Below are 13,050 nucleotides of genomic sequence, written 5' to 3' on the forward strand. Positions count from 1 at the left end.
TGCAAAGCGCCGTTCTTACGCATCGTCGAATTGGACTTGTGTCGTTCCTATCACGCCAAACGTTCTCCTGGAGCTGTGCCCTCGGATACAGACTTGACCGAAGACAAGTGCAAAGCAATATCCGTACAGAAAGACTTGGCCATGATCAATGCATACAACATGGCGGTATCATCCATCATTGGTAAGAGCGCATTACGAGGCTCTTGTCCCGCTGGCTCTCATGAAAGCGATTAACAAATACCAGAGATCATGACAGCATTTCCATATGCGGCCCTTTGCGCACGATTCAGTCGACGTACGATCCTAGCTGCCAATGTCGCTGGCGCCGTCAGCACTTTCACATACTACATATGCATCTGTAAGTCATGAGGGCTCCTTCGCCGTGACTGATAGTAGACCGGCGAGCTGACGCAACCTTGATGCAGGCTACTATCACCAGACATTCGATGTCAGGCTCGTTTTGGGCCAGTCTCTCTGGCGAATCTTCGGTGGTGGCGATGGCGTTCTGTTGAGCGTCGCCAACGCCTTGATCGCCGAGAGCCTGCCTGCGGCACATTTGTACCGTATCCGTTCCACCATGGCGTAGTCCAAATTTGGCTAACCGAGACATGCAGGAGCAAAGTTCTTTTTCTCCTCAACGCCGTGCGCCTTATCGTCAATGCCGTCGGCCAGATGGTGGGGGCGCGCCTCATGCAAGACAATTTGTGGGCACCAGCACTACTAGGTCTGGCGATGCACTGCTTGGCTGTTCCCGCTCTCTGCTTGATTGCGGACCCACCCGACCTAAGGCAGGGGTCCATGACGAGAGAAGGGGAGGCCGAGGATATCACGAATCCTCTACTCGCGCATGCAAGAGACGGAACGAAAGAGAACCTGGAGCGATACGTCAGAGAACAGATATGGACTTCGATAACGACAGCAGGCCGGCGAGTTTCGGTGCTATTCCTCGAGCCCACGACGGCCATGGCACTGGCCATTGTCTTCCTAAACGAGCTAGGACACGGGGTGAACAACATCGTGCAGCAGTGGAGCAGTCGTAGCTTTGACTGGACATTCGCTCACACCAACTACCTGATGGCGGGTCAACGTCTGGTAGCAGCCATGACGCTGATAGGATTCTCATGGTCATTCCACAAGCTGCAAAGGGCAGGCTTCCCAAGCGCACAGCTCGACATCGGTCTGGTTACTGTCTGTCAATGGCTAACGTTGTTGGGCATGTTGGGAGCGGCGATGTCATCTCTCAGCACACTAGAGGGAGTTAGGGTGGTGGTGTTCATATGCTCCATACTCGTCTATATGATGGGGTGGGGTATGGCCGGCGCATTGCAGTCGAGCGTAACCCGATCGATCCCAAAAGATCGGATTACGATGCTCTATACGGGTCTGAATGTGGCAGATCGGATGGCCGGCATTGTGAGTGGCCCCATGTTCGCAGGCCTACTGATGAGTGGCATGCAAAAGGGGGATCAGTGGACGTATCTCCCGTTTTGGGTGTCGGCGGGTCTGTTCGTCGTGGTGTCAGTGTTGACGAGGCAAATAACCCGTTGGTTGGGCGCTGGGATGGAGGACGAAGACGATGAAACGAGGCTAGCTCCCTAAATCTGGCAAGATGGGAGAAATTCGGGAGCAGGTATGACGGAGTAAGTGGAGTTAGGTGGGCTAGCTACGAGGAAAACAAAGCAGGGCTGATGTAAGTGGCAATGTCGAAAGCGCCGTCTCGTTGAGCCAGACCAATTTCCCGTATGAAGTTGGACTCTTCGGACAAATGGCCAGCGCGGAGTTGGCGTCGAAGTAGGTCAGTGGGCTGGGCGAAGTCGGCGAGGATGTCGTTGATGACGAGGCCGTCGCCGCAGGGCATCTGGTGAGCAAACCAGTAGAGCTTACTCCTGAGCTGCAAGGGTAATATGTCGTACACAACCATGCAGTAGCGCGACTGTGGCGGATCTGATCGGTACCTGGCCTGCAGACGGGCCCACAGGGTCGCGTAGTGGCTGTGTGGGGGGAGCGGAATGGCCCCGCCCATAGTGAGGAGGACTTCTATAGCGGAGAAGGAGGCGTGCGAGTTGAAATAACAGCGGCTGTATAGCTTGATGCGCGAAGCAGGGTAGTGCGAAGCATCAATCGAGAGCATGCGCGGCCTCAACTCGCTGGCGCCATGCGAGCTTAGGTAGTGGCGCACGTGACGCCAGTGAGCGACGATGTCGGATGGCAACAGCGCGAAGACGTCGTCCAAGAGGTCCAGCAGGCCTTGGGGAGAGAGACAGGAAGGTAGTAGCCAATACAGCTTGCCGCGTGCGCATGAAGCAGCAAGGTCAAAGCCGATGAACGTTGACGAAGGGCTGCATAAGTCGCATGCGAGGGCCGGGTGAACGGTGTGCTCCCAGTAGGCGAGGCGCGCCGTCACCGCCACCCACACATCCGGCAGCATGTCGATACGGTACGCCCCGGAGCCGCTTCCCGCACGCGTCAACCCGTCAATCGCCAAACGGGCGGCGGAGAGAGACGCCGAACGAGTCAGAGTCTTGTCTGGCGCAACCACATCGACGACATAGCGGACCGCAACCGACGTGGTGCCATTCCAGCTGTAGCTTAATTCCAGCGGTGTCGCATCGCATGTTAACGCCGACGGAAAAGCAGGGCGCAGTGGGCTCGGCGGCCCTTGTCCCAGCCAGGAACAGACGTGGTCGTTGAAGAAGGCAAGGTGGCCATTGATGTCGCTGGTTGTATACGACTCGCTGGCATTCAAGGCGTGTGCCAGGTGCGGGCCGAGTAGTGCAGCCCATCTGCGCCGTGACGTCTCAGATTCGTGATTTCCAGCATTGTGTGTTGGGATTTCGCGAGCAACGTGCGCCTGGACGAGTGTCGGCGACATGGGAAGCGATCGGGCGATTGTAGTTCCGGCCGGTGGCGGTGCTCACGATGAATTAGTGGTGCGAACGGTAGAGTTTATTGGGAGATGCCGCAGCACATTTATACATCAGCCGAGTCCAATCTAGCCATCTACGTCGCATGTATCCTCACATCCAATCCAGAACGACCATCATCGCAACCTCTGCCACGTCCAGCCACGTGACCCGCTTGCTTACCTTCATGGTATATTTCTCTTTCGGTCGGTATACGCCCAACTCATCCTGCTCCATGAGTTCTCGTCGCTCCGCAACGGTGGGCGGGGATGTCATGTACCGGAGCGGCACCGACACTTTGTAGACACACTCTACCAGACGTAGTGCCGCGCCTGTACCTTGCCCGCCTCTACCCGGCTTGTTTATCAGGACCGATCCCAGGGCCGCCAGGGCAGACGTGGTGTAAACAAAGTACGCCAACATCGTCCATGACAGCATTCGGGTCGCGAGTCCTTTGCGCAGGCGGGCCTGACGCTCGTTGACTGCCGATTGAACTGTTCCTGTGGCTGTAAAAGAAACGATAGTCTGCGGTAGCGCCAAGTATATCATTCTTGCTGTGGTCCCTGTCCATATGTGTTAATCTTCAACTTAGCTAGACGAGCTCATGGCGATACTCACAAGGCGCTGCCCAAAACCGGCTTTCCGTCTGCCGCCCTACCTTCCAGTAGATCATGGCATTGTTGATCTTGTCCATGAGTATCGTGGCCAGGAGAAGTCCTCTCAAGCTATGTCTCTCAGAGCCCCACGTTTGCCCTGCTACACCTCCGTTGCATCTACTCGCAATCCATAATGTGACGGGCAAGAGGATCATAGCGATGCAATCCGTTGCAGCGGTGAAGGAGCGCAATATTTTGATGATGGCGGACAATCTCTGCGGAACAGTCCTACGAGGTGCCGGGTCTCGTGATGGGATGAAGAAATTGATGCCTTTCATCAAGAGTAAATCACCGTCGGCCTGCATGCACTTGTTAACGACCGACCACATGCCCACTTCACCATCATGTCTGGGCGGTAACGTACCCAGCGCATCCTCTGTCTGCTGAGTGCTTCAAAAGATCCTGCGGTAAGACCGTATTGTACGAACTCCTTTACAAAGGCGATACCCCATCCATGTCCAGCCAGCATGTAGGAGCAAAAGATATCCTCGCCGACGGGCACTTTGGGCCACCCTCCAACTTGCTTGAGCGCGCTGCGCCTGACAATATAACCCGAGCCAAAACAATGCGAGAGGCCAATGTTGTCGTGCATCGGTTCGAAAATTTCCATGGATGCCGGGCCGGCCTGACCGAGCAGGTCTGGGTTGGGAATGTTGTAATGCCACTATTTGCATTAGCATTGGTTCAGTAGTCGCACAGTTTCTTGGTGTGCCGGATTCTTACCTGTGCTGGGCATGCCAACGCCATACCGGAATCGAGAATAAGATGCGGCACAACTCGGCGAAGCCAGTCAGGCTCCGCTATCATGTCGACATCCAGACTGGCAAAGTATTCGGAGCCCTTGCCAAAATTCTCTGTCGTCTCCAGCCCGAAGCGAAGGTTTCCCGCTTTGTAGAAGTGAGACTCGCCTTTCAACTTAGTCCTTGCAAGGTATTCAACCGATGTGCCATACAAGCGGTTATAGTCGCTAACGGCATCTTTCAGCGCTGCATTTCCGCCGTCGTCAAGTACAAAGACGCGAAAGCTCGCCGAGGGGTAGTCCTGCATGGCGGCACCCGCAACTGTATCCATGATGACGTCGAGCTTTTCTCCGCAGCATGTTATGCAGACATCGATGGTAGGCGCTTCCTGTCCAGAAAGTCGATAGGACGAACGGTGTTTGTTGCGTGTGCCGAAGACGATGTATAGAGCCATATGTAGCGCACTGAAAATGGCTGGGAGGAGGAGAAGCACCTCCGTCAAGAATATCAATCCTGGAAGCCAAAAAGAAGCACTTGCTGCTTGCGTGAGGGGCGGGAGATTTCGATATCTGCGAGTAAGATAGACGGCCCATAGCGACCATGACACAAAATAGGTGACGACGGTTAGAGGATGGTCAAACGTGTACGGCTCTGGCTGCTTGGCCAGTTCCTCGATAGAGTAGTTCATGGTATCGGCCTTAACACGTCTCCATTCTCGTTGTTCCATGATTTGAATCGTTGAGAAGTAGTTCCGAGTAGAATACGCCTGTGATTCGCTGAAGTAGTCAAGATTGCGGCTGGAGGCAGAAGAAGGGATGAAGAAGCGTGATGATCGATAATTCGAGATACCATCGAACCAAGATACATTTGACAGTTACTCAAGATCCGAGAGAGTCTTGACAGAGTGGAGAAACTTGGATAGGTGGTTGCCGTATCCCTGCTGCCCGAGCTGACCGCTTGCCTGCCACTGCGCAGGTTGACGTGAAGGCTGCATCCGGCTACCCAAACATCGGGTGTAGCATCGTTTTCGACATGTAGTCGATATATAAATCTGCCGTTCGGAAGGAATGTGTGTGCCATCCACCCCAAGCCCGTCATGCCTGGAACACTACTTCCCAGCCACTTTTCGCTAGAGTTCAGTATCAGGCCGAATGTTCTCGCCTTCCCAAAATACCAGACAACCACGTCCGACTACGAGAAAGCACGTGCAGCTGTATGTCTCGATGCCAACGAGAACTCCGCCGGTTCTTGTCTGGCGCTTGCGCCCAAGGATGAGCCCCGCATTTTCGACGCGCCCATGCGCTGGTGGCGCAATATGCTGCAGGGCTCAATCAATCTCGACAACCTGCATCGATATCCCTCGGCGTCTCAGGTATCCCTACGTCGGCGGGTCGTGCAGTGGCGAGGTCTTGACTGTACGTACAGATGTCGTTTCTCTTGTCGTGAAGCCCGAGTTCGCTAGCTAATCACGACTCGCCATTAGCCATCAACCAGGTCGGGCTAGGGTCTGGCGCGTCGGATGTTGTCGATGTCATCATACGAATGATCTGTACACCTGGTGAAGACAAGATGCTCGTCTCGCCTCCTACGTTCGACTTGTACAAAGTATGTGCAACGCTCCAAGGCGTCGGTGTGGTGGAGTGCGTGCAGAGCCTGGCAGACGATGGGACCTTCCACGTTCCGGTAGAGCAGGTTTGTCTATCCCCAATCTGGCCAAGCGTGATGCACGGCTGACAAGGCCACGTCTAGATCTGCGCGACACTCTCGGAAGATCCCCACATCAAGCTGCTCATCCTAGCGTCGCCGGGCAACCCCACAGGCTCGCTGATTCCCATCAATCAGATACAACGCATTCTCGATCTCAACGGTCCGTGCTGCCCAGATTTCCACGTTGACAGAAGCTAACAGACTCGCTACCGTTAGCTTTCAAGGGCATTGTCGTTGTCGATGAGGCCTACATAGATTTCACGCCAGCGGCAACGCAGGCCTCAGCTCTGCAACTCTTGCCAAGATACAACAATTTGATCGTCGTACAATCTCTGAGTAAATCTCATGGACTTGCCGGAATCAGGTACGTCGGCAGTCAGCCAGCTTCCAGCTCACGTTCTGTGTCGTGCAACGCTAAAGGTGTCCAGGGTCGGCATGGCCATTGCGCATCCTGCCATTATAGACATCTTCTCCAAGGTGCAAATGCCATACAAGCTGTCAAGTGTGGTATTGGATATTGCCGAGCGAGCGCTCTCCGAAAGCGGCCAGACATCTGCACTTGCACTGCAGCGCCAGATCATGGCTGACAGGGACACTTTGGTCAAGATGCTTGCAGACCCCTTGCTTACGCGTAATCGCATTGGTGCTGCCATCGGTGGCCAGTCTGCAAACTTCGTACTCGTCCCCATTGTAACGCTAGGCGAACGAGACGACGTACTAGCAAAGCGCCTAACTGAGCAGCTACGAGAGCAGCACGCCATTTCCATTCGATACGTGGGTGGACAACCCGGATGTAAAGGCTGTGTGAGGATTACAGTGGGGACGGCACAGGAACTGAACACACTCCGCGAGGCTCTTCGGATGGTGCTTTTGGAGCTAGATTAGCCGTGGGCCCGAGCGCCGAACCAATACATACCTCTACGCACATGGTGTGTGTGTGGCCTTCCTTAGACAATCACAAAGTTAGCACCTAACGCTTCATACTCTTTGGGTAATTGGGTTCGGTGGATCACGGGAGTACCCTCGCGCGATGACGGGCAGCCCCGGTGCCCATTTCCCCAAACTAGCTAGCTTCCTGCGAACTGCAGAAGCGATGATCCACACCCTGCATACCAACCATGTTGGCCTGCTCCAGATGTTGTTCGCGACATCTGTCATTGCACTAACACCGCATCTATAGCATGAGCCTCGAATTCCATCAAAGCCAGCGAAACGTCCCAACATCGGCCGTGCATTGGTCCGGTATCGATGAGAGGAGCGATCTACCATCATCCCAAGAGATCGATCTCCCTGATCAGGGCCAATTAATGAGTATCTATCATCGCGAGAGCCGTCCACAGCATACACAATGGAACTATCTCGGCGAAATACACATGCACACAAAGCGGCGCTAGCAAACAATGACCATAGCCCTCTGGAGGAACATTCGCGCCCCGAAACCGTGATAGGAAGTTGTATGAAACATGCACCGGCATTATAAAGCAAGGTCGCAATCACTGTGTCACGAGGCGAAGAGACAGTAGCCACGCCGTAGACATCCCACAAAGCCATACCACGTTCTCAAGCCTGTGAGCCTCTTTCTCTCTAATTGGCTATTCGATCCTTTATCCAGCCTGCATCACAAAGCCGGCGACATGCAGCACCACCGAGCGACGTCACTTTTTCAACCTTCCAATTTGGCTCATGCCATGCGGAAGACTATGGACCCTTCCGCTCCACCGTCTTACCTCTTTGGCTCGATCATGGCATTCCCGCATACAATGGTCGCCCGTACCATTGCTGTGCTGGGTATGGATTACGTCATGGTCGATGCGCTGCATACGTAAGTGATGAAGACACTGGAGCCCACGCCACAATTCTAACATTAACTCCAGTCCAATCGATGCCGAGAACCTAGTCCGCATCATCCACACCATCAACTTCTGTAGCGAAGGAAAAACGGTTGCCGTCGTACGCGTTCCATCTGCACACTCGGACCTCCTCACGCACGCGCTTGATGCAGGTATGTTACATATGTCCACTCAGCTGCATGACTGTCATAGTACATGCATCGTCGTAGACCGACACATTCCTGATGCGACAGTATTTCTCAACAAATGCTAATCATCGCATCTTTATCCATATTCAGGCGCTGCAGGAATCATCTTCCCACATATCGATACCGCCGAGCAAGCTGCCGAAGCCGTGTCCAAGTGTCGCTATGCAACCTCTGGTGGAGACCGATCACTATCGCCATGCGCCCTGGTGCCTGGCATCACAGACACAGCGCCCCACGGTTTGACACACGATCGAGTAGCAGACAATCACATCGCAGTTATCTGCCAGATCGAGAGCCAGGTATGTCATCAGTGCGGAGACGGCAGTCACACCTCGTGCTGACTGAATCAAGCTAGCAATGGACAACGCAGATGCCATTGCCGCTACAGATGGTGTGGACTGCCTCATGCTGGGACCCGGAGATCTCCGTCTCTCATTAGGCGTGCCAGCACGCAAATACGGCGAACGCGACGACCCGAGGTTTCTCGATGCCGTCAATAGGCTCATCGGCGTCAAGTACCGTCATGGAAAGCCGCTCATGACAGTATCGTTCAAGATATCCGCGGCCGAGGACTCATGGGTGAAGCACTTCAATTTGTTGCTGGCGACGGCAGACTTTGTCGATGTAGTGAAAGGCCACCAAGCTGCTTTGGGAACTATCAAGACTACGCTTGCTGGTTTGAATGAGACATTGCCCATGGGTATGGCGTTTGAAGAGAAGATCAAGCAACGTCGTGATAGTCATGAAGCTTGAATAGATTCTGCTTGTAGTGTTTTGGGTTGATGAACAGACGCATTTTGCCCGCTTCCTTAGAAATGAGAATAGCATTCGTTTCACAGTTCATCTATAGACCTGCCCACCAAAACGTCTCTTCAAGAACCAAAGTATCTCGGAGGAAGTCTGCTCTACTGCTCGTGCCAACCAAAACATCATACTCGCCTTTTTCACAAGCCCAGCGACCTTCCGCTTCGTCCCAAAACCCTAACGCATACTTGAGCTCCATCTCAACTGCGACCGTAGTACTAGACTGCTTGGCAACAAAGCTCTTCTCAAATCCCTTAAGCTCCTTCGCCGGACGACCAACACTGGGTTTCCGCTGTGCGATATACACCTGCACGACTTCCGCGCCGTCACGGTCACCCAGGTTGTCAATATTGACCTGCGCCGTAATCACCGCCTTCTCTTTCGAACCCTTCACTTCGAGCTTTAGACCAGAGAGACGAAACTCGGTGTATGACAGGCCGTGACCGAATGGGAAGAGTACAGGTTTCTCCATCGTGTCGTAGAAGCGGTATCCAACGTACACGTCTTCGGCATACAGTATACGCTTCCTCTCTGCCTGACTACACAGCCACGTGGGATTGTCGCGCAACGAAAGCGGAAAGGAAAGCGGTAGCTTACCCGACGGATTGACATCGCCATACAAAACATCGCTAATCGCATGTCCCGTCTCGTTACCCCCATACCAAACGTGCAGCAAAGCCTTGGTTCGACCAGCCCACGGCATCGTGACTGGACTCCCTGAACTAATGCAGATGACAGCGTTGGGATTCGCATCCAGTACACTCTCAATGAGCTCGCCAGTGTGCTGTGGGAGCTCGATGTTGGGTCGATCCGCGCCCTCGTTCTCCCAGTCTCCCATTAGGCCCGCCAGAACAACGACTTGGTCCACCTGGCCCGCTAGCGAGGCAGCTGCGCGGATTGAAGCCGATACATCCATCTGGTAGCATCCGCCTAGTCGTAGCCCGCCGGGATGAAAAGTAAGTGGCGAATTCTTGATGAGATCAGACGTGTGCGCACCAGCCCAGTGCACTAGGACGTCGTATGTCTCGCCCTTGGTGAGGTGGACAGTACCGACTTTCTCCACGGTACCCGCGCGGAAAAAGCCTTCGCCAAATTGCTGGTCCTTGGTATTGTCTACAACGAGTTTCCCGTCGACGTAAAGATTCGCGGTACCTTGCACACTAACGCCAAAGTCATAGGGCCCTGTTTCGCTTGCAACAAGGCGCCCTGAGATATCCACGTGCCAGTTCTGGCCATCGACACGATCCATATTCTCGTAGTTGAGGAAGTATCCACATGAGTTGAGGAACTCGTACTGATCGACTGGGGTACGCGACGCAACGGTTGGTGGCTCCGCGAAGATGTACATGTCGAATCCGGATTTGCCGTCTTTGGTGAGGAGCTGGTGGCCGAGAAGAGGTCGTTCTTTGTGATTGTATATTCCACGAGAGAAACGAACTTCTCCTTTGCTTCGCTGGGTAATGGCATCTAGTGGGGTCACTGCATAGTACGGTCGCAGATGGGCAATGCGGCCACCACGATATGCTGCGATAGCAGCGTTTGGACCTATCACGGCGACGGGTTTGTTGGGATCAAGCGGAAGCACTTTTCCCTCATTCTTCATCAGGACGATCGATTCGGCTGCAGCGCGACGGAGTAGTTTGCGATCTTGTTCGCGGTTCAAAGGCTCTTCAGGCGCGTTCTCAGGAATGTTGGAGCGGGCAGCTTCTTTGACCATATTCAGGACGCGCCGCACGCAGTTGTCAAGGGCACGCGTGCTGAGGCGGTCGGCTAGGAGTGAGTGTGCGAGGCTTTTTCCTCTCCATTGGCTGGGCCCTGGCATCTCGAGGTCTAGTCCTGCTCGTATTGGACTTGTTGTTGCATATAGACCGTGCCTATTCATTAGGAAGTCAGCGTTTGCGTCTTCCCGAAAGCATGTTTTCAAGGGTGAAAGTGTCAAGCTACTCACCAATCGCTCATGACAAGACCGCGGAAGCCCCATTCTTCCCTTAAGATTCCAGTCAGGATCCGCTCATCTTCGGTAATATGAACACCGTTGATCTTGTTGTATGCTGCCATAATAGCACCCGGGTCGCCGATCTTGATGGTCAACATAAACGCCATGAGATAAATCTCTCGTAGAGCGCGCTCAGTCACGATGCAATTCATGCTGAAGCAGCCTTGTTCTTGATCAGAGCAGAGAAAATGTTTCGGCGTGGCTATGATTCCTTTCTCTTGGATACCAATGCACATGTAGCCTGCAAGAACACCCGCGAGAAGAGGGTCCTCTCCGAGGGCTTCATGACCACGGCCTCCAATCGGAGTGCGTGGAATGTTCACGCAGGGTGCGAGCAGAACATGCGTTCCTTTTGCGATACATTCATCGGCTAATAAGCCTCCTACCTCGCGCAAGAGCTGCCGGTCCCACGAGGCTGCAAGAGCTGGCCCAGCTGGTAGGCATATTGTTGGCGTTGAGTTGAAGAAACGGGTACCGCGCACCGTGTTTGGACCATCACTTGTTCTTAGTGCTGGTATGTCTAACCGTGAAATAGGCACGGTGTGTGCAAAGTCGCGTCCTAAGATCATGTCAATATTAGAAGAGCTTCACTGGTACCTGGGTATGTAGTCAATTCAACATACCAGCTGTTATGTCGCATTTCTCGGCGACGGTCAGTCGAGAAAGGACGTCTTCAACATCGATATCAGCCATTGTATTCTGTATGAATGAATACTGTGATGATTTGGTAGTTCTCTCGCGTATCTATCTTGATCTTGAAGTGGTTCTTTGTTGAAGTCGCGTTGATGACGATGACGGTAACCTCCAAAGAGTTTAGCTTAATAGGCCTTACACCCCGCCAGATTGCCTGGCAATGATACTGGTTCAGCTCGGTCCCCCGCCTGCTCACACGTCCACTGGCACTGAAGGGGCCCAAATTGGTCGTGCATGGCATTAATCTCTTTCAGTCTTGATTTCGTATGGCGTGCATGACACTTCACTGCATGCTATCTTGGCGACCCCCGGTCTTCATCGTTCCTCATCCATACACTACATGTTCATTCGCCGAGGCAGTGGTGACAAAGAACTTCGACGGTGACTCGTCTTCCTTCAACCACTCAATTTCGAATTCCAGCCCTGTTTCCCTCGTCCATCTTTGCACCAGTGATTGCGCTGCGTAAGGAAGTGCCATCTTCATGGGCGCCTGATACCACCAGGGGAATATGAGAAAAGCTAACATGATGCGGGGCACGTTAGTCTTGTTGGGCATCCCTGCGTGCCATAGCCTCACATCCCGAAGCACAAGATCTCCTGCCTTGACCGAGATCTGCACCGGCGGAAGGACCTTGAGCCTTTCGCTGACAAGTTCTGGCCGAATACTTGAAAGGCCTCCCGGCGCGTCGCGCGAATCGACATGATCGGCAAGACTGGTGTCTCGGTGACTGCCAACCCACACTTCCGTGCCGCCGTTCGTGGGACATGTGTCGATGAGATAGTAGTTCGCCACCAGTGCGAAAGGGAAGCGGAGGTGATTGTGGTCGAGATCTGCATGAACGGTTTGTCGCTCAGTTGAGTATAGTGCTGTATTTCCATTGGCGTAATGCACTCGTGGGCTTGGCCCTAGCATTGCGGCGCTGATGGTTGCTGTGAAAGGATTTGCCCAGACTGATTGGAACATGAGCTCGGGTGTAGCAGGCGGTGGCTGTGAGATATTGCGGGTAGCTTTGCCTTGATTGAAATGCGTGGATGGATCATTGGCCAGCTCTTCAGATCTCTCGGTGAGGACAGAATTCAGCTTTGCTATGGCAGCTTTGTCCACGACGTCTTCCAAAACAACTATCCCGTCCCTGTGCAGGATTGATACTGCGGCACCAACGGTCGCTGCACTAGGGACTTGACTTGCTCGTTCCTGATCTGGCACGATGATGCGCTGAATTTGATTTGATGCCATCCTGGTGATGTGGTAGGCGATACAATGGTAACGACTCTTTTCTCGCTGTCTTTACAAGCACGACAACGTGTCGGCGTGGAGTTGGGGTGTCAAGAAACAGCGTACCCCGAGTACGTGAGAGAGCTTTGGTGAAAATTCAAACAGCAATAGGCTTTGCGTGCCCAAAGACCATCTACAAGTCCGATGCACTGCACAATCTTTTTCTAGTCTAAAACCCAGATCGCTAAGTCTAACGGTTGCCATGAAGCGCCCGGCAGGTGACGAGAGGGCCACAGT

At 53.6% G+C, this 13,050-nt stretch overlaps 5 protein-coding genes across 5 annotated transcripts; 2 read left to right on the forward strand and 3 right to left on the reverse strand.

Moving 5' to 3' along the window:
* Nucleotides 1-1,663: 1,663 nt before the first annotated feature.
* Nucleotides 1,664-4,753, reverse strand: J4E90_010869 (uncharacterized protein; the record flags this gene model as incomplete). Its single annotated transcript, XM_051440381.1, has 4 exons — nt 1,664-2,851; nt 3,087-3,428; nt 3,924-4,223; nt 4,283-4,753. The coding sequence occupies 4 exons, from the start codon at nt 4,751-4,753 to the stop codon at nt 1,664-1,666; spliced, it is 2,301 nt and encodes a 766-aa protein (XP_051285735.1).
* A 1,688-nt stretch (nt 4,754-6,441) lies between these two features.
* Nucleotides 6,442-6,891, forward strand: J4E90_010870 (uncharacterized protein; the record flags this gene model as incomplete). Its single annotated transcript, XM_051440382.1, has 1 exon — nt 6,442-6,891. The coding sequence occupies one exon, from the start codon at nt 6,442-6,444 to the stop codon at nt 6,889-6,891; it is 450 nt and encodes a 149-aa protein (XP_051285736.1).
* An 875-nt stretch (nt 6,892-7,766) lies between these two features.
* Nucleotides 7,767-8,797, forward strand: J4E90_010871 (uncharacterized protein; the record flags this gene model as incomplete). The annotated part of the gene is made up of 4 exons (XM_051440383.1): nt 7,767-7,828; nt 7,881-8,008; nt 8,135-8,343; nt 8,396-8,797. 4 exons carry the CDS (start codon nt 7,767-7,769, stop codon nt 8,795-8,797), a joined length of 801 nt encoding a protein of 266 aa, XP_051285737.1.
* A 91-nt stretch (nt 8,798-8,888) lies between these two features.
* Nucleotides 8,889-11,537, reverse strand: J4E90_010872 (uncharacterized protein; the record flags this gene model as incomplete). The annotated part of the gene is made up of 3 exons (XM_051440384.1): nt 8,889-10,722; nt 10,797-11,403; nt 11,468-11,537. 3 exons carry the CDS (start codon nt 11,535-11,537, stop codon nt 8,889-8,891), a joined length of 2,511 nt encoding a protein of 836 aa, XP_051285738.1.
* Nucleotides 11,538-11,862: 325 nt separating this feature from the next.
* On the reverse strand, nt 11,863-12,774 carry J4E90_010873 (uncharacterized protein; the record flags this gene model as incomplete). Its single annotated transcript, XM_051440385.1, has 1 exon — nt 11,863-12,774. One exon carries the CDS (start codon nt 12,772-12,774, stop codon nt 11,863-11,865), a length of 912 nt encoding a protein of 303 aa, XP_051285739.1.
* Between the last annotated feature and the right edge of the window lie 276 nt (nt 12,775-13,050).

Source organism: Alternaria incomplexa, assembly GCF_024043165.1.
Source record: "Alternaria incomplexa strain BMP 0042 chromosome Unknown scaffold_29, whole genome shotgun sequence".
NCBI classification, from domain to species: domain Eukaryota; kingdom Fungi; phylum Ascomycota; class Dothideomycetes; order Pleosporales; family Pleosporaceae; genus Alternaria; species Alternaria incomplexa.